Genomic DNA, 18,651 nt, shown 5'->3' with positions numbered 1-18,651 from the left:
GTTTATTCAACTGAATGGCCCACCACTCAGCCACCACAAAGTTCAATCCAACACGTATGTGAAGTCCTGGCTGGTGAAGCACAGGGGAGCCATGAACTCCAGAACACGCCCCTGCAAGGCAGGACCTGACGTGGAGGACAAGGAGGCCCTCTGGGTACTACTGTGAAAAGCATGCATACTAATACACACACATACACACATGCCATAGATAGATAGTTCTTAATCTACACATACTTTTCTTTACTGTTGAAATTTGAATAACTTGAATAAACTACAAACACATTAATTGACTGTCATTGATTGATTTAATATGACTTTAATTGATAACATAATGGAATATAGCCAGGCTAGCCTTACAGAGTCGCAACACTTTGCGTTGCGTTGCGTTGTGTCGAGGTCGGTCTGATCAAAAAATTCATAGTTTACCCACCTCTAATTTGACCACTACAGCCCTGGTTGCAACCATATAAACACCTTTGTTTCCATGGGTGTTTTGCTGTTCGTCCGTCTCGTCCCCCAGATACAGACTGAATCCCAGAATCCAGGTTCTTGTTTATTTAGTTTATTATGTTGGCCAAACCTCTTACACTGATTGTTCTGTTCAACCTGAGATAAAACAATTAGAATCTAGGATATAAATTCTCCCCGTCAACTATAAAAAAGGATGGATATAGTTTATTGCAATACAAATACACCCTTTTAAAAATGTATAACCTTGCCTACACTTTATGAACATCTACTTCGGACATGGCTCCACGCATTCGCCGGCTTCTTTGAAAACAAATGCACATGGCTCGCGTAGAAGTGCATGGGGAAGGGTCGTCAACGAGTTGTTACGACAGTGTTGTGAAATATATACTACGAAGCTGTAGGGGGCGCTGTGTAGAGAAATGTGCGTGCCAAAACCAAGAAAATAGCGAAGAAATGCCCGAATTTGCATAGTGGGCCTTTAAAGGGTAGAGGGAGGGGAGTGCTCAGAGTGAAAACAAAGTTATGGTAGAGGGTTGTGAAAACGCTAGAACTACTGCGGTCACGTAGCTGGTAAAAGACAGTTGTATTCATTTGTAGTAGGGTGAGCAGACATTCTTAAAGATTCGGGACATTCCCTTGGTATCCAAGCAGCAGAGATCAGTGCCTGTACCCCCTTTGCTGAACTTTGCCCATTCTCGTGTGATCCCCCTGGTTTGCAGAGGTGCCTGCTCAGACAGAACGGTTATCCAAATAACAAAGAAGTATCCAACACTCGCATTACAGTGCGTGTATTCACACACATACCTGGTGCCATCTACCTTTACATTAGACACGGTAACTGGGCTGGCAGCTGTATAGCTAATGCTAGGGTAACAAGGTAACCATATACAGTAAAGCAACACAATGTTATAGCGGTAGTTGACTTACTTGTCCGAGGTTTGTAGCTGAGCCGAGGAGTGTTGGTACTTATCCAGACTCCATTTCCAGACGTTCAGCAAGTCCAGCTTTGTATTGGACCAAGTTAAGGAAGTCGGCGAAATGTTTGGCGCGTTTCCAGAGAAAATAGTCTCGGATGGAGGTGTCACGTTAAAATTGTACCGGGGGCGAAAATTGTACCGGCCTACGTCATCGTTTGTTTACATCCTGACAACCTGCCCAGCAACAGACGCCTCGATGCAGAAAACATGTTTCCAAACGACGAAATAACATAATAAAGATAGCGGATTGTTTAATCGAAACAATAAAAAAATTTGCCCGCAAAACGGGCGATTGCGTCAAACGACAAATGTTTTGCCCGCGAAACGGGCGATCGCGTCAAATGACGTAGGAGGGTTCTTGAAACATAATACAGATAACGGATCGCTAGATAACACTTGTTTTTACTGTATATTTGTATTGTATTGAATTGTTTAATCGAATTTAGCTAGTAAACTGATTGTTTTAAGCAGGTTTCATAGTCTAGAATGTTCAAGAACCTTCCTACGTGATTTGACGTGTCATTTGACGCGATCGCCCGTTTCGCGGGCAAATTGTTTTATTGTTTCGATTAAACAATTAAATACAATACAAATATAAAGTAAAAACAAGTGTTATCGCTATCTATCATAATACAGATAGCGATCCGCTATCTGTATTATGTTATTTCGTCGTTTGGAAACATGTTTTTTGCATCGCGTCGTCTGTTGCAGGGCAGGTTGTCAGGTTGTCAGGATGTAAACAAACGATGACGTATGCCGGTAAAATTTTCGCCCCCGGTACAATTTTAACGTGACAGAGGAACTAAACATAGACTTTTGTGATCATTTGTACATCCCAACACTCAGCAAATGCCATGCTTGCGAACTATGATGTTTCTCCAGGAAAGAACTATGTGTGTGCTGAGCTCACGCGGTCGTAGCTCCTTTTCTCATGGGCGGTCGGGACAAATTCTCTGGACGGGCAAAGCAGAGAAAGGGGAGGTAACCTTTCCCCGTTCTGTTATCCTTCTTTTTTAATTGAACATGTTTAAAGGAAAATTTCACCCATTTTCATTAATCTTTGTATCGTTAGAAACCAACTCATATTTTTGAATGTTAAAGAACATATTTCGCTATCTGTGTGCTCAATGTTTTGTCTAGACCAGTGGTTTTCAAACTGTGGGGTGCGCCAGAGTTCTTCAGGGGGGGCGCGACGTGAGAAAAAAATAAACCCGAAGAAAAACCTGAAAGTCGATGATTCAAATCATCAATCGTACTTCAACTGTAGAAGTAACCTAACTAAATCAATTTTCAACCGTATATTCGTGCAAACCATTTAACAAATCTACACACTCGTATCTTCAATAATATCGAAACAGAATTTCGATATCATTTAAAATTTCTTCAGAACCACCGTTTTAGTTTCATACCGCTTCGTTTTCAGCTGTTTTCATTGGAGACGTCTGCCCATTCTGATACACCTAGATGCTAGACATCGTAACTCATTCATTTTTCAACCGTTTACCATCGTTCAAACCATTGAACAAATCTGAACCATTGTATCTTCAATAATATCCAAACGGAATTTTGATAGCATTTATACTTTTTTCAGAATCACAGTTTTAGTTTCAAACCGGCATCGTTTTCAGTTGCTTATAATAATTTAGGTCACCATAGCAACGCCGGTAAACAAACCCCGCCGAATAGTCGAATCTCTGGACTGAAAAATCAGATCTGATTAGACTCTGAAAATTCAGAGTCGGGGACCCTGAATGAATCTGTGTAAACTGGCAGTTTACACAGATAAGACTAAATTGCACTATAAGTTAGCTGCATATCAATTACCGCCTTCTTAGTTTATAATGTTTAACTTTGATGTAGACAAAGCAGGAGTTACATTATAATTTTTATTCACAAATGAAAGAATTGTGTCATGGGTAGAAAACAATTTAAAATAAACAGGGTAAAACTAATTCAATTATAATCTATGTATATATATATATATATATATATATATATATATATATATATATATATATATAGGCCTACATATATACACATACATACATAGGCCTACATACATACATAGGCCTACATATATACATACATACTTACATACATACAGTAATAAAGGAGGAGAGATGAGCAGAAGAGCAGAGTAGAGAGAGATGGAGTTGGGTGCTATTGGAAGAGGTCTCAGAAGCGGCTTTGGAACAAAGTTGTGGCGGCCTCCTTTGGTGGTTTAGGTACAGGGGAGTGTTGGGTGGTAAAGCATGTTGTGGCAGGGCGACTGAGGAGGTTATGACCCCATAAAGATAGTTCACATTTGCATTCCCACTGGAGCCATTAAGAATGATACTCAGGCCAGGCCAATCGACTGAATTCTTTGTTGTGTAGATTGTTGCGCCTTGCAGACATGTCCACCTCCCCTATAGTGTATTGCCGTTAACTTGGCTGTTTATATGCGAGAGAAAAAGGCTATCTATTCTCACCAGTATGTTTGAATTTGAATAGTGACATGAGGCTGAATTCATTGCCAATAATCTTTTCACGGCAGTCCTTCACACCTTCATCTTCTGATGACGACGCCGGTGTGGGGGTGAGCAACCCTGTCTCGTCAAAATTACGTTCCCAGAAAACTATTCGGCGATCTCAATTACGTTTGTCATAAAACGTATTTTGTCCGCGATTACATTTTATTGAACGTATTGCAAATACGTTCGTCCTCAGCCTATTTTTTGCCATTAATTAACCTCTAGGATTATGTTTGGTTGAAACGTATCCCAGATAGGTTAAATGTCAACGTATAGCACATTATTGTCATATCTTCCTTTCACGGAACGTTTCATTTAACGTATTTTGTCTGAAAAAGGTATCTTGGCCGTGAATACGTTTTATTGAACATATCGCCAATATGCCTACGTTCGTTGTCAGCCTATTGTTTTGCCATTAACCTCTAGGATTATGTTTGGTTGAAACGTATCCCAGATAGGTTAAATGTCAACGTATAGCACATTATTGTCATTAAGGCATATCTCCCTTTCAGGGAACGTTTAATTTAACGTATTTTGTCTGAAAAACGCATCTTGGCTGTGGATACGTGTTATTGAACATATCGCAAATACGTTCGTTGTCAACCTATTTTTTGCCATTAATTTACCTCTAGGATTATGTTTGGTTGAAACGTATCCCAAATATGTTAAATGTCAACGTATAGCACATTATTGTCATCAAGGCATATTTCCCTTTCGGGAAACGTTTCATTTAACGTTATTTTGTCCCTGATTACGTCTTATTGAACATATTGCAAATAGGTTCGTTCTCAACATTTTTGTTGTTATTTATTTAAGATACCTCTTGGATTAAGCTACATTTAATTGAATGGTATCCTTAATAGGCTACGTTAAATTTCGATAACACATTATTGTCAGTATATAGGCATAGGCCTATCTCTCGGGGAAGCGTACGTTTGATTGTAATGTTAATAGTCCAACGTTATATCAACATGTCACAAGAGGAGAAATTAGCTGCTGACGGGGCAACTGTAGGAGCGGGCGTTGCTTTGTTGATTTCTTTATCTAGGGCTATAGCTGTGGTCAAAGCGGGAAGTGTGCGTTGTCTGGGCGGCTGCCTGAACTGAGCTGCAGGAAATTATGTTCACATCTTTCTTCATTCATTCATGAAGGCTATACTCTACCGGTGAACGGTGACGTCAGACTCACGCCCACCTACAAACCAATCAATGTCCAGTATCAGCCTGTCCTCTCGGAAAATACGACCACGTAGGTGGTTTGTTCCGCCACAGATTACGACCCATTGGAATTTATCCAAAACGAGAGGTAATAGGATATTTTTCCGTGAAATGGCGGAGGCGGACAATAGGATATTTTAGTATTTGGGTTTGATAGTTATGACGAAGAATATTTTAGCTCTCGACAGAAAAACATGGTTGCTATGAACGCTGAAAACAGCAGCTCGCATGCCGTTTAAATTATGGCTATACAACCTTTTTCTTAGCTGATTATGCTATATTACGTAACCGTGTAACGATATTTAATTTAACAACTTTAAAACAACTTTAAGCCCGGAAGGAAAAGATAATTCACCGCCGGAAGTCGGGAAGGCCCATGCAAGTGCACGGAGCGTTCCACGGCATTGAGAAGAGCCGTTTAGTAAATGAATAAATACATTTATTTATTATACGGAGACCACCAGACTTCCTCGAGGTAACAAGAATGGTCGATTAAATTCAAGATGGGAGAATGGCGATAGGGTGGCGTACGGTCCATGGCCTTGCGTCTATGAATTTCATTCATAGAATTACCGAGTTGATGGTCAATGGTCAGATACAGATCTTGTTATAACGATAATAGAATAAAAGCTATGGTCAACTTATTATATTATAACTACAATAATTATCGATATAGATAATGTATATTTTAATTTTTAATTAATAAAATAAAGGCTTTAAACATGCGACATGCCTACGTTTTTTTGCCACGTGACAAAAAACGCGTCACGTGACTCTTACGTTCGCTAAGGTTGTTGTTAGCCCCATAGATATATATAGAACACATAAGCCACTCAATACAGCACACCTGTGTACTCTCAAACATTAAATAGGCTATGTAAAACTATCACCACACTTTTGCTGAGACATTACAGATTGCAACAAGATCACAAGCTCAACACAACATTTTGAACAGTTTGTTTTTATAGATTATATTATGCGATGAGGCCAGTTAAACATTTTTACAACATATCTTTTCAAATTATCCCTCCTTCCGCTCAATCTGCTCCTGCAGAGACGCGTTATTCAGCATCGTCAGAGTCAGTCTCGTCAAGGGACAATGGAATCTCCCCCTCCTCCTCCTCCTCCATCTCCTCTATGCCTTCAATCTCTTCCTGAAGCGCAGTGGGGTCTGTCAATACATTCCTGTACGTAAAAGCACAAGTTATTGTCATGGTTTGCATCCAGTCTTGTCTTCTGACAGCATTGCAATGTTAACAGTAGATAAATCAATTTGTATAACTACCTACAAGGTAATATTACCGAATTTTAGAGTAAACAGTGATTTAAGATTATAAGTAATGAAATCTTTAATGAGATATTCTTTCAGGCATTTGACCTGATATGCAGTATTTACAGACAGTGTGCCAAGCGTTTATTTACGCACTGCTGTTTCGGATGATTTATATTCTATGCCTGAACATCAAAGAAAGAGAACTGATGAATCATCAAAAATATACTTTCGGTCATGTAGTAAGGGATCTCTATACTCATTAATTTAAACCAAATACACATATTAAGGGGATCATGTATCAATGTTGTTAATGTCTTAATTTCTTGTATTGTGTTATATGTCAGACAACCTTCTTATATTTTGTATATGTTATAAATGTGGCACTGTTTGAATCTATAAATTGGTTTTATGTTTAGATGGATTGCAAAGAACATGCCTCTCACCAATTTAAATTAGTTGCACTCAAAACAACCAAAGCAAGTGTGTATTTCTCAGAAAATGGTCTGCATGAAGTATACTAACCTGTATGTAGTGAAGGCCTCATCCATCCGTTTGGTCAACCCCTGGAGTTTTTGTTGCAACAAGCACTTCAGCCCCTCATAGGCCTGCAAGGACATGTTAGGAGGAGGAGAGCCTAAAATGGGAAAAGGGGCTATATTAGATTCATGAGAAAAGTAAAAGTGATACTGTATGTGAGTTGTATACATTTGTGACCACTGAATCCCTTTGCATTCCAATACTTAAACGTGTCAGTGTTTCAGTTAAATGCCTACTGTGTTTAGACAGGTCCTCCTCAATCTGATGGATCTCTCTTTTGACCGCTTTTGAGGATCCAGTCAGGTAGCGGCAGTGGTTCCTCATCTCCTTAATGAGAATCCCATCCTCTTCCTGGAGTCGAGACAGCAGCATGGTTTTGTCAAAAACCACCTTCTTGGTCTCGAGGGGGATTGTGGATGCTACAACAAAGTAATTATGATGAAGTTAAAAACAAACTTGAGAATTTTTAAAAATGAACTTCTACTATTCCTGGGGAATAGACAAAATACAAAAGGGACATTGTGTAAAGCAAATAAATACACTAATACGTTTTACGTGAATAAAAATGCATATACCAGAATCCCAAGGCCAAATGGGGAATTCCTGACTCAGAATGGCATCTGCTGTATCAACAGCCGCCGTGTCAGGTACAAGACTGTTGTACGAAGCAATTGACTCCTCCAGTTTGTGTTTCTCCTTCGCAATAAGGTCCCGTTTTGGCCTGCGATCTTTATTATTGTCTATAAAGCAAAGCAGGGACAAATATATATTTAAAATATTTTATTACTGTGCCACAAATATAAGATGCTTTATTTCAAAACAATCATCCTACTACTACCTATATAAATACATACCTATGTCTCTGTACAGCTCAGCTTTACGCTGCTTGATCTTTAGGACAAGGCCCTCCATGACCCGCTGCAGCCCCTGTTGGTCCTGGCAATTGGTGGACTTTGGACCTTAATGTAAACATTCATTTTCATTTAACACCGTTTCCTTAAATGTATAATGAAAACAGATGAAAGTAAATACATTATTTTGTAGCAACAGAAAAACTCACTGGATGCAGCCCACTCCTCAACCTCCTTCACCCACTGCTTCATCTCCACTTGAGTTGTCTGCATTGTCGTCAAAAGGTTTTGGAGTTCCTCGCCCACAGCAACTGCCCTCTGCTTAGACTGCAAATATGTATATGCATTATTTTCTGAACAAGACCTTCATTAAGTGTTTACTTGTTCAATAAAGTAGGGTTTTCAATTTGAGGAGTTTTAGCAGCAGTAAGGAGTGTTGGCGACAATAAAAACAAAGAGACATTGGTCAGTAAATTCATCCAGTGCAAGTCCTTCAGTGGCAAATGGACCAATCAAATGAAAGCATGCAACACCAACAATCACCTTACCCACAAAATATTGAATCACAAGAAACAACCTCTAAAGTGATCTTGGTGGTTAAGAGGTGTGATATAATAATTTCCTCTGATCATTTCCAGGCAGAACTTTGTCACCCACTCCCTCTTTCTACAAATCTCTTGTCTATATGTACTACCGAACAATAAAGTATAAATGCAAATTAAAAATGTATTAACAAATTCAGTAAATAAACAATTAACATGTTTCATCACAGACATTTGAAAATGGGTATACATCATGTCTGCTAAAATGATGAAAACACATTATCTCAGAGTATCCTGTTGATATAAAAAGGGTGTTGCAGCCAAATCTTCTGTACATGTGTACGTCTTAAGTTGTATATTATATTGTATATATATAAAAAAGTACCTTGACATATCTTTTGGCGAGGTATCTGTGCAAGACTTTCACCTTTCCCATGTTCCAACCACGAGCATGAAGAGTTATCATGTCGGTGCGTCCTGAAAGACATAGTTTTACTCTTTAGGAATTTACTTGGAACAGAGAACGAGCCGCAAATTGAAGAACTTTAAATCTGTTACTCACTTGCTTTTTTCATGTATTTGGTGGTAGTCGCTACACGTGAGAGGTAAGAATTTACCATTTCCACTTCCTCACCAACTGTCAGACCTAAAGAAATGTATTACATTCCTGAATAGCCTCATACTAAATGCAAATCGTTGGCTGTTAATTGAACTCTAATATCTTCCATGAATATCTTTTTTTAATTGCTGTGCAGATTCATTACCCCTAGGATTAACTCTGTTTGTAACCCCATGACCAGTGCCACCATCAGGCCAAATATTCAATTTTAGAATGAATCCCAAGTTCATCTCCTGATCCGATTCCCACCAAATTCCAGGCCCCCAACCCGCTGTCGTCGGTCGCCACGGCGCCTTCTACTTCCAGCAACCATCAGGCTCGGCTTCCTCCGCCTATCACAGGCTACGCACCTGGCACGGGCCCTGCTACCATGGCTACTGCAGTCCCCGCGTTAGCCCCCGCAGCGTATTTTCTCTCACAGCTCTACAGTCCCAGCTTCAGGATGCGGCTTCCCTCGGTTGGGTTAGGGGTGTTTCTTCCAAGGCAATGGTTTGCTGAGGGATGGCCAGTCGAGCTGGTACGTCGCCCTCGGTCAGAGTCGTCTGCGCTGTTCGAGCTTTACGCTATCGTAGCAGCTAGCGTTCTGTGGGGCAAAGCATGGCGGCGTTAACGTATAACCATGTTTTGCGATAACAAAGCAGCGTCAAAAACGGCTGGGAAGGTGGCCTTCCCAGCATACGGATTTTACATCGTTGAATTCGTTGAGTTCGTTGCATACGTCGGTGTGTACAACACAGAACTCTACGGTCGCAATCAAAGGTTCATATATTATCTTTATACCGTGCACTGTTCGGTTAACTCCTTGTGTCTGAGGGTTTTCCCTTCACTTTAACATGAATGAAGTTGATGGGTTTTAGGCACTGTGTAACTGATTATTATTAAAAGGTTTTTATTGACGAAGGGCCTTTTAGATTGGTTCAGCTGCTGCTCACTAACTCTCACGTCCTCTGCTCGCAATGCGATTCACATATCGTTCAATTTATTCAAAGATCCAAAGACAAAGACGGGTACATTATGGTATAATTTTATATTATTATTTATAGTCTTATTGTTAATAGTTTCAGTCGCGTTGGTATTTAATTTTTCATTTGCTCGTTTAGTCTACGTATGACAGTTAACAATGTTGTGTAGTCCTATTACAATTATTTACGCGTGTAGGCCACTCCAACTCACTCGATATTTCAAAAAGATTAGCGTGCTCTCTCAGAGCTGGGAGATTTCATCCTTATTTTAACATATTACTCGAGACGGTGTTTTTCTCACAGTTCTACGGGTTCATGCGTTCATAGCGTACACGTCTCTTACTCAGACTTTTTCCCCTACACGGGGTATTTAATTTTTCATTTGCTTGTTTATGCCATGTAATGTCAGTTAACAATTTTGGTGTATTACAATTATTTATGTGTGTTGGCCACTCCAACTCACTCGATATTTTGAATAGATTAGTGTGCTCTTTCTGGAGTTTTCATCCTTATTTTAACATATTACTCGAGTCAGTGTTTCTCACAGCGTTCTACGGTTTCATGTGTTCTACGGGTTCATGTGTTCTACGGGTTCATGCGTTCTCGGGTTTATGCGTTCTTGGGTTTATGCGCAAATGCGTACACGTCTCCTACTCAAGACTTTTTCCCCTACAACGGGGCCTAACTTTCGCTGATGTCACCTTCTCTGCATAGGCATTTGTCATCTAAAAAGCTGAACAAGGGTTGCCGTCGTGTCTATCAAACGGCTGGGAAGGCGGTCTTCCACAGCTTACGAATCCTACATCCGGTCGAATTCATGGTTCTTCCTTCAAGCGCACACGATGCTCCAACGTCGGTTAAGGCAGGTTTATCACGTTTGCTACTACAGCTGTTTTTGGCGGCCTGTTTCCATTCTAGTCTTAGTCTTTGTGTCAAGGTGTCACTTTTGTTTTTATTAGTTTAGACACGTTCATACTCTTTCTTGTGATATGTGATAAGTATTTTAAGAAGCTGCATTTCCCTCACATAGCCACAAGGGGAGCAAAACCTTATCGAAGGCTGCTCCACCACAGAAGGAGCCGAAGCCTTTACGTCACCCCGGCCACGCCCACTAGGCCACGCCCACTTGACGTCCTCTCTAGCGGGTGGTTTCGAACTCGAGAGGCCAGAGATCAATAGGCAGACGGCAGAGAGCCGCCCGGGGGCTTGAAGTAGATCACGGTATTTTCCTCTCTCACGCGTTAGATACAATTCCCTCCGTTAAGCTTCAGTTACCATACCGAAACATGCCGACTTTATAATGAATGAAGTCAGTTAAAAGCATCCCGGGATTGGACAACTTTCTTCAAGAATATGCCATATTGAAATTCCGTTTAGGTATCAAAGATACAAGTGCGTAGATTGTTAAATAAGGTAAACGGTCGAAAATTGATGTTATGTCTTAAACAGTTGAAGTTCCGTTTGGACAAAACGTTATTACAGTTTATCGCCTAGTTTAGGTCAACGGAAATGAAGACATTTTAGCAGTCTTATTTTGTAAAAACACTTTCAGTCTCGTTCGTATTCGCCAACATTGCACTACGCATTTAATTATAGTATTGTCATATGACCAGCATTGTTTTCCTCACGCGATAAAGGTTTGTTGATGACGACATTTAGTCATAATTTTCGGTGTCAAAAGCAACACTATTTGCAACTACTGGTGGTGGTGGTGGTGGTTATCAGGTACTAAATCATAAAGCAAAATTCGGCTATATAACTCAAGGTTAACCTGCAGCAACCACGGCAAGTTCGACCACGTCGGTGGATCATCTAGAAAACACTCTTTGAGTTCGGTGTCACGTTGGTGGCATATCATGTGTTACGTATTTTAAAGAATCTAAGCTACCCACACATAGACTCAATGATGCAGGACCAAACAATAAAACTCAAGGTTCGCAGCGGCGACCCCGGTGAGTGCGTTGACCAAAGCGCAGCGGTAACAACTCGGGCACTCGTGACTATGACCACGTCGGCGGCACGTTATCTATTACTCATGGTTGACTGCAGTAACCCCGGTGAGTGCGTTGACCACGTCAACGTACAACTGGGGCACAACTCAGGCACTAGTCGTGAGTTCGTTGCACACGTCTGTGCGGTACAACACAGAACTCGACGTCCTACATCCGGTAGAATTCAAGGTTCTTTCTTCAAGCGCACACGATGCTCTCTAACGTCGGTTAAGACAGGTTTCACACGTTTGCAACCATAGCTGTTTTTGGTGGCCTGTTTCCTTTCTAGTGTTGGTCTAGTCTTGTGTCAAGCTGTCATTTTAGTTTTTATTAGTTTTAGTTACATTCATACTCTTTCCAGTGTTATCGTAATTCCATTTAGATATTATCGAAGTTACAAGTGCGTAGTTTTGTTAAATAAGGTAAATGGTTGAAAATTGATGTTATGTCTGGAACAGTTGAAGTTCCAGTCGAACAAAATAACGTTATAAGTCTTTATCGCCTAGTTTAGGTCAACGAAAATGAAGAGACATTTTAGCGGTCATATTTTCGTAAAACACTTTTTAGTCTTGTTTTATTCGCCAACTATATTGTACTATGCATTTAATCACTGCTATTGTCACATGCCCAGCATCCACGTTGCGTCCAGTCTCGTTTTTCTCACGCGATAAAGGTTTGTTGATGACGACTCTTAGTCATAATTTTCATTGCCAAAAGCAACACTATTTGCAACTACCGGCGGTGGTGGTTATCGGGTACTAAATTCATAAAGCAAAATTCGGTTTCATAACTCAGGTTAACCTGCAGCAACCCCGGCGAGTGTGACCACGTCGGTGGATCATCTAGAAAACACTCTTGAGTTCGCTGTCACGTCAGTGGCGTACATAGGAAAATAAAACTCAAGGTTGCAGCGGCAACCCCGGTGAGTGCGTTGACCACGTCGGTGGTAACAACTCGGGCACTCGTGAGTATGACCACGTCGGTGGCACGTTATCTAATACTCATGGTTTGACTGCAGTAACCCCGGTGAGTGCGTTGCTCACGTCGGTGGGAACAACTCAAGCACTCGTGAGTTCGTTGCGCACGTCGGTGCGGTACAACTCAGAACTCTAGTTCGTTGCAGCAACCCCGGTGAGTGCGTTGCCCACGTCGGTGGGAACAACCCAAGCACTCGTGAGTTCGTTGCGCACGTCGGTGCGGTACAACTCAGAACTCCACGTTCGCTGCAGCAACCCTGGTAGTGCGTTGACCACGTCGGTGGGCACAACTCGGGCACATGCAAATTTAATTACCACGTCGGTGGCATAATATCAAACACTCAAGTGCAGGGCACTCGGAGTTCATTGAACACGTCGGTGTTCAACACGGAAGTACACAATATTTGCTGCAGCAACACCGGTGAGTGCGTGACCACGTCGGTGGCACATCAAGGGCACTCGTGATTTCGTTGACCACGTCGGTGTTCAACATGAAAGTTCACAACTTGCTGCAACAACACCGGTGAGTGCGTGACCACGTCGTTGGCACATCAAGGGCACTCGTGAGTTCGTTGACCACATCGGTGGTTCAACGCGAAAGCACTCAGGTCACGCAGCGACCCCGGAGAGTGAATCGACCACGGCAGTTGGTACAGCACGAAAGCACTCGTGGCTCGCTGCGTAACAGCTGCAGAGTGCTCTAAATTTTAATTGATCTCGCTGAGGTATTTCAAGTCAACTGCTTTTACGTGATTCATCGATCTCGATGACGGTTTTAAGCTTATCGTTTTACGGTATGTATGATTGACTCTTAATATGTCGTATATTGGGTATGCCTTTTATCTTCCAGAAGCAGTATAGATCCTTGTCCACTTCTTCTACGCGGGTATGTATGGTCTCATTACCCCCTTTCGCTATTCTATTTTTGGGGTCGGCTCCGCCCCTGCCAGTCCCGGCAGGACATGCCGAGTTATCACCTATTTCCGGCGTAGGCCTACGTCCTCTCTTTTGGGGAAGGCTCCGCCCCTGCTAGTCCTGGCAGGATACGCCGAGTCCGCACGTCACCCTGGATCAGTGACGGGGCTCATGCCAAAGATTTACCATGCAAAATATTCCCATGTCGTTATTTAAATAAATCCTGTTCATACTTATCAGTGATCGAGTCTTCATGGGAGAAATGTTAAGCTTGCTGGTAGTTCTACCAGGAGGACTCCAATCACGCGCGGCTGGCCGCCAATCACCAGCTACCAATCACCAGCTACCAATCACCTGCCTACACCTGCTCTATAAAGAGTAGTCTAACATATGTCTTTGCTGCTCAGGTTTGCCTTTCCATAGCAAGGAGGTCGTTGGAGTCGAGTCATCTGGCCTCATGGTTGAGCCTCATGCTGACACAAACTAAAAACATGAACTACCCATTACAGCTCATATTAGATGCATGTTCATAGAACATGGACTGAGAATTTGTGCTATTTGAAGATAGTCCCCCTGCAGCCAGCGTGACTAGTGATCATTTTAAATGATACCTGAATACTAAGCATTCTTTTTTTATTATTATTACAGTAAAAATTTCATCACACCCTACCTGCCCCCTTCTGGTTGCGACCACTCCACTCAACCTGCCAAGAATAAAAAATAAATAGAATTAAGTCATGAAAATATACCTTGTACCAGTTACCATCATAAACATTACAATTTGATATTATACCTCACATCTTGTTGAGTGACCTTTCGCATGCATCACGGATAGAAATGGTCGCATTTGCAGGACATACTGCAGCTCTGGAAATTTCTCAACTACCCTCTGCACATATGGGTAGTATTTACACATAACGTCTGTGCAAACAAACTCTATCTTGTGTTTTTCACCAAGATCTTGCTGTAGGTACAGAGGGTAGGCAAATATTTCTCCTCGAAACATGTTGAGGCCTGTATCCAAAACAGAGATAGACTCCTTTGAATGTGTTAAATGAACTACTGTATGGATATTACAATATACACACAAATTACCGAAGTGCATCATTACTTATGAATCATAGCTGGTACTGAAATGTCAAAAGATTATTTTAGTATGGCATTTTGTTTGGTTACCACTGAAGAGAATGCAGTGCCTGCAGACGGATGTCATCATGCCCTCTTCGTCCAGTCTGGGCTCAGACTTTCTGGTAGCCTCCCTGCCTGCTTTAAACGTGGATTTACCACAGGATGGGCGTCCAGGTGCCTATTGAAACAAGAAAAAGTTCACCTATTCCAAAAAGTGACGGCATCTTATGCATTTTACAGCAATCTAACAAGAACTTATCACAATCAAAATGTTAAAAGAAAACAGTAAAACTCACAGTTTTGACTTGATGGCGAATCCTTGACACAAATGCCTCCACTTCAGTGTCTTTGGCGACAAAAGTCCCTTCAAAGTAGGGGGATTCATCTGCCCTATTGAGAAGAAAGCAGTTAACTGATTAACAGGGCCTCCAGACATGTAATTCTAGTGTAGGGTGAACTCTCCATTGGATTTGATTTCAAGGAAAAAGTAAAGCATCACTTTCAATACAAATGGAACAACAGAGCCATCTCACTGGCTTTCCTGTCCAATTGCCCTATCAAATTTAACAGTGAAATTTGACCCAACAAATTCTGCACCAATCTGTACATTCACTTATATTGTCTGGAGTTGATCATCTTAAAATCTGTTTTCACTTGGACATGCATGGATTTTGAAAGTGACAGAAGCAGGAAAAAATAAGGCTTGTACAGCACCAAATGTGACAATAGCTTCTCATTACTTGCTGTACTGAAGTATAAATGTACATAATGTCCATTTTACTATCGTTATACTTACCCCTTGCGATTGAAGCGGTACATTTTCCTGTTGCCATCCAAAGACACTGCCACCATATCATCTCCACAAGCAGGACAGGAGAAATGGTCATCGCCTAGAAGTAACTCAATCTCGTGCCGGCAATATGTCCACTCCAAAAAACTCTTCTGGAGATTTTCGGACGAGACTGTGCCAACCTAATAGATATTAATTAATAAATGCAAGATAAATGTCAAAAGCATCAATTACTTGACTTGTGGGAGACAAACCATGATAATAAGTATAATACCTAACATGCAATGATCATGCTTGTAAGATGTTAATCAACTTAGATACTCCTAAAAATTAAGTACAATAAACATTTTCCAAAATGTGAATTACCCTGCCAGCACGAACTGAGCGACTTTCCAACAGTCGGACAAATGCATGTCTACTCAGACCAGGAGCACAGATTTTAAGGTCTTCAAATGAAGAGAAAACCTCAATAGCAAACACTGTCTGGAAATCAATTGTCCCAGGCCAGTAACCATTTAATATAAGGTCCTTAATCTGTGGTGTCCATTTGCATTTGCAACTTTCACATGTCAGCAGTGGAACAGAGAGATCATAGCGACCTGTTGAAACAAAAAACAGCAATTAAAAACAAGTCATATATATATATATATATATATATATATATATATATAGTAAGAAAATTCATGTTCATTTATGTAAGTATTCAAAGATATGTTACCATTCATGTTGACCAAGATAATTTTTTGCCCACCACTGACTGACACATTTTCAGCCTTACAGCTGCAAATGCTTTTGGGCAACGCAAATGGAAGGAGACGTACTATCGAAAAGAGAGGGATATTGGTTACTTCTCTCACATTATGATTGGAAAATTATTCCATAAAAAGTGAATACACATAAATACCTTCTTCGCCCAGTGTTGGCTCACCACTCGCATCATGGACAAAGATATCCGTTGGAGGAAGGGCTCTGTGACTGCTCCCGACAACCGAAGATCGGTTATGCAAACTGTATTGCCGATGTACAGTGATGTCGCACTGAGAGCACAACATGTGTTTCGGCAGGCAGTCAGTGCAGCTAATGACTGCCTCTTTAACATTGCACAGTTGGCAAAAGCCCTTCGGGACCCTTCCTGCTTCCAGCATGGCTTCAAGAAGCTGAGGTCTAGCATTTCGCCATCTTTCTCCCGATAATGCCTGACGTATGCTCCATGTTTGAGATGAAGAGGATGAGGCTTCTGTGGAGCCTCCGGCAACATCCTCCCCAACTGCATCGAGCATTTGCTGCAGCTCCTGTATATGAAGGTCTTGGGAAATTAGGATAATTACAGTTATTTACAATATGGTGACAATGACGATCTGGCAGAGGGTAAGTGGGAACACAGGGTACACTAGGCCAAGACCTATGTCTTGTGTGTGTGAGGAAAACTGGCAGAAAAGCCAGTACTTGTACAAAAGTACAAGTACTACAAAATGAAACGGGAAGAGAGGCAGACGGATGGAAATTAAATAATCTGACCGACTCCAAAAGGGCTGTGAGGCTTCCACTACAACCACATATACTGTACATTTTATGTGGCTAATAAAAGCACTGAGTGACATTGTGCAAACCTGAAGGTACGATTAATGTTCACCTATATTGCTTTAAGTAAACAATCTGATCTTTCGAAATTAAGGTTTATGATTATTTAACCTAAATGTCATGCAGAAAAGGAAAGTATTACATTTCTTAAATTGTAAACCAACTAAAATATTGTGATATTCACTTATAGGTGGTTTGAATACCGTACTTATGGAGAAAACACTCTAGCACAGATTACTAATTGACTGGATAATATTATCCCCAAAAAATGTGCAGTTATGGTGGCTTTATGATTTTAAAATATATGCTTACCAATCATGTTGTGGGTCTCTTGTAACTCAGAGGTCAATGGGCCTGCATAGAAACACATACACATTCATTCATACATACATGTCACCAAAGGTGTGGGCTTTGAATAATATTGCATTCCTAATTTCGAAGTTCACTTTGCACAACACGAAAAATACACATACACACGCGCACGCACACACTGAATGGAGGAAAAAACTGTAGCAAAAAAGTGATTCTGACAGAAGAGATTACCTGTGCCGTCTTCCACATGTTCTTCACCAATATTTGATGACTGTGCCTGACGTGTGGAGGAGTACACTAGGAAGACAAGAATTGTCTTTATAGATTCAATGTAAAAGAAAGTAAAAAAAAAAGTGAATGCAGTAGGATTTGATTTACATACTTTTTGATGAACCGTGACTCTTTCCAATCAGCCTCCCAAATTGGTTCTCGTTTTCGCCATTGAAGCGCCGGCTCACGGCTCTATATAGGTGATGGAAAGATTGCACGTTACATCAGACTCCTGGGTTGTACGACGGAGTATTAGGGCCACACGTGAATAATTCTTTTTTTTTTTTGCCGTGACGAGATTTAAATCGACACGTCGACTTTAAGTCAACATGTCGACATCGAACTCGAATGTCGATAATAAAGTTGAAATTTCATGTCGACTTTAATCTCGACGTGTCGACTTTAAACTCGAAATGTCGAGAATAAAGTTGAAACATCATATCGACTTTAATCTCGACGCGTCCGTTTTCCTCCGTCAGCACGCAGACGCTCCGGCCTCCTCCCAAGCGTGCAGCGGATGACACGAGGTCGGCAATAACCCTGGGGTCATTGTTTGTGGTGTAGGCCTCCATCCAAACATATAGCGACTATAGTATCCTTGTATCTGCCCATTTCCCTTGTTAAAACCGATTCTGAAATACAATTTTACCAAATTTTCTACACAAGCCATTGGATTCAGTGCAGGCCCGTGGAGCGGTTGCAATCCCTCCCAACTAATTTGAACT

At 41.1% G+C, this 18,651-nt stretch overlaps 1 protein-coding gene across 2 annotated transcripts; it reads right to left on the bottom strand.

The window, feature by feature from the left end:
• Positions 1–5,438: 5,438 nt before the first annotated feature.
• On the bottom strand, positions 5,439–18,188 carry LOC130378391 (uncharacterized). 2 transcript variants are annotated; one of them, XM_056585167.1, is made up of 19 exons: positions 18,039–18,188; positions 17,888–17,953; positions 17,657–17,698; positions 16,668–17,069; positions 16,482–16,583; positions 16,130–16,362; positions 15,770–15,945; positions 15,270–15,363; positions 15,022–15,151; positions 14,639–14,859; positions 14,516–14,549; positions 8,944–9,027; positions 8,767–8,858; positions 8,049–8,166; positions 7,843–7,947; positions 7,564–7,728; positions 7,225–7,407; positions 6,974–7,085; positions 5,439–6,363 (listed from the first exon to the last, which is right to left on the bottom strand). In XM_056585167.1, coding segments are annotated over exons 1-19 (2,484 nt in total). In that variant the 5' UTR covers positions 18,040–18,188; the 3' UTR covers positions 5,439–6,239. The 2 variants fall into 2 exon arrangements, with proteins under 2 accessions (XP_056441142.1, XP_056441143.1); XM_056585168.1 differs by lacking the exons at positions 17,888–17,953; positions 18,039–18,188 and having other exon boundaries at positions 16,668–17,055; positions 17,657–17,701.
• Positions 18,189–18,651: the final 463 nt, after the last annotated feature.

The sequence above is a fragment of the Gadus chalcogrammus genome, unplaced genomic scaffold (genome assembly GCF_026213295.1).
Source record: "Gadus chalcogrammus isolate NIFS_2021 unplaced genomic scaffold, NIFS_Gcha_1.0 GACHA074, whole genome shotgun sequence".
NCBI classification, from domain to species: Eukaryota; Metazoa; Chordata; class Actinopteri; order Gadiformes; family Gadidae; genus Gadus; species Gadus chalcogrammus.
The sequence above is the reverse complement of the archived record's forward strand: the minus strand, read 5'-3'. Positions and strand labels throughout refer to the sequence as shown.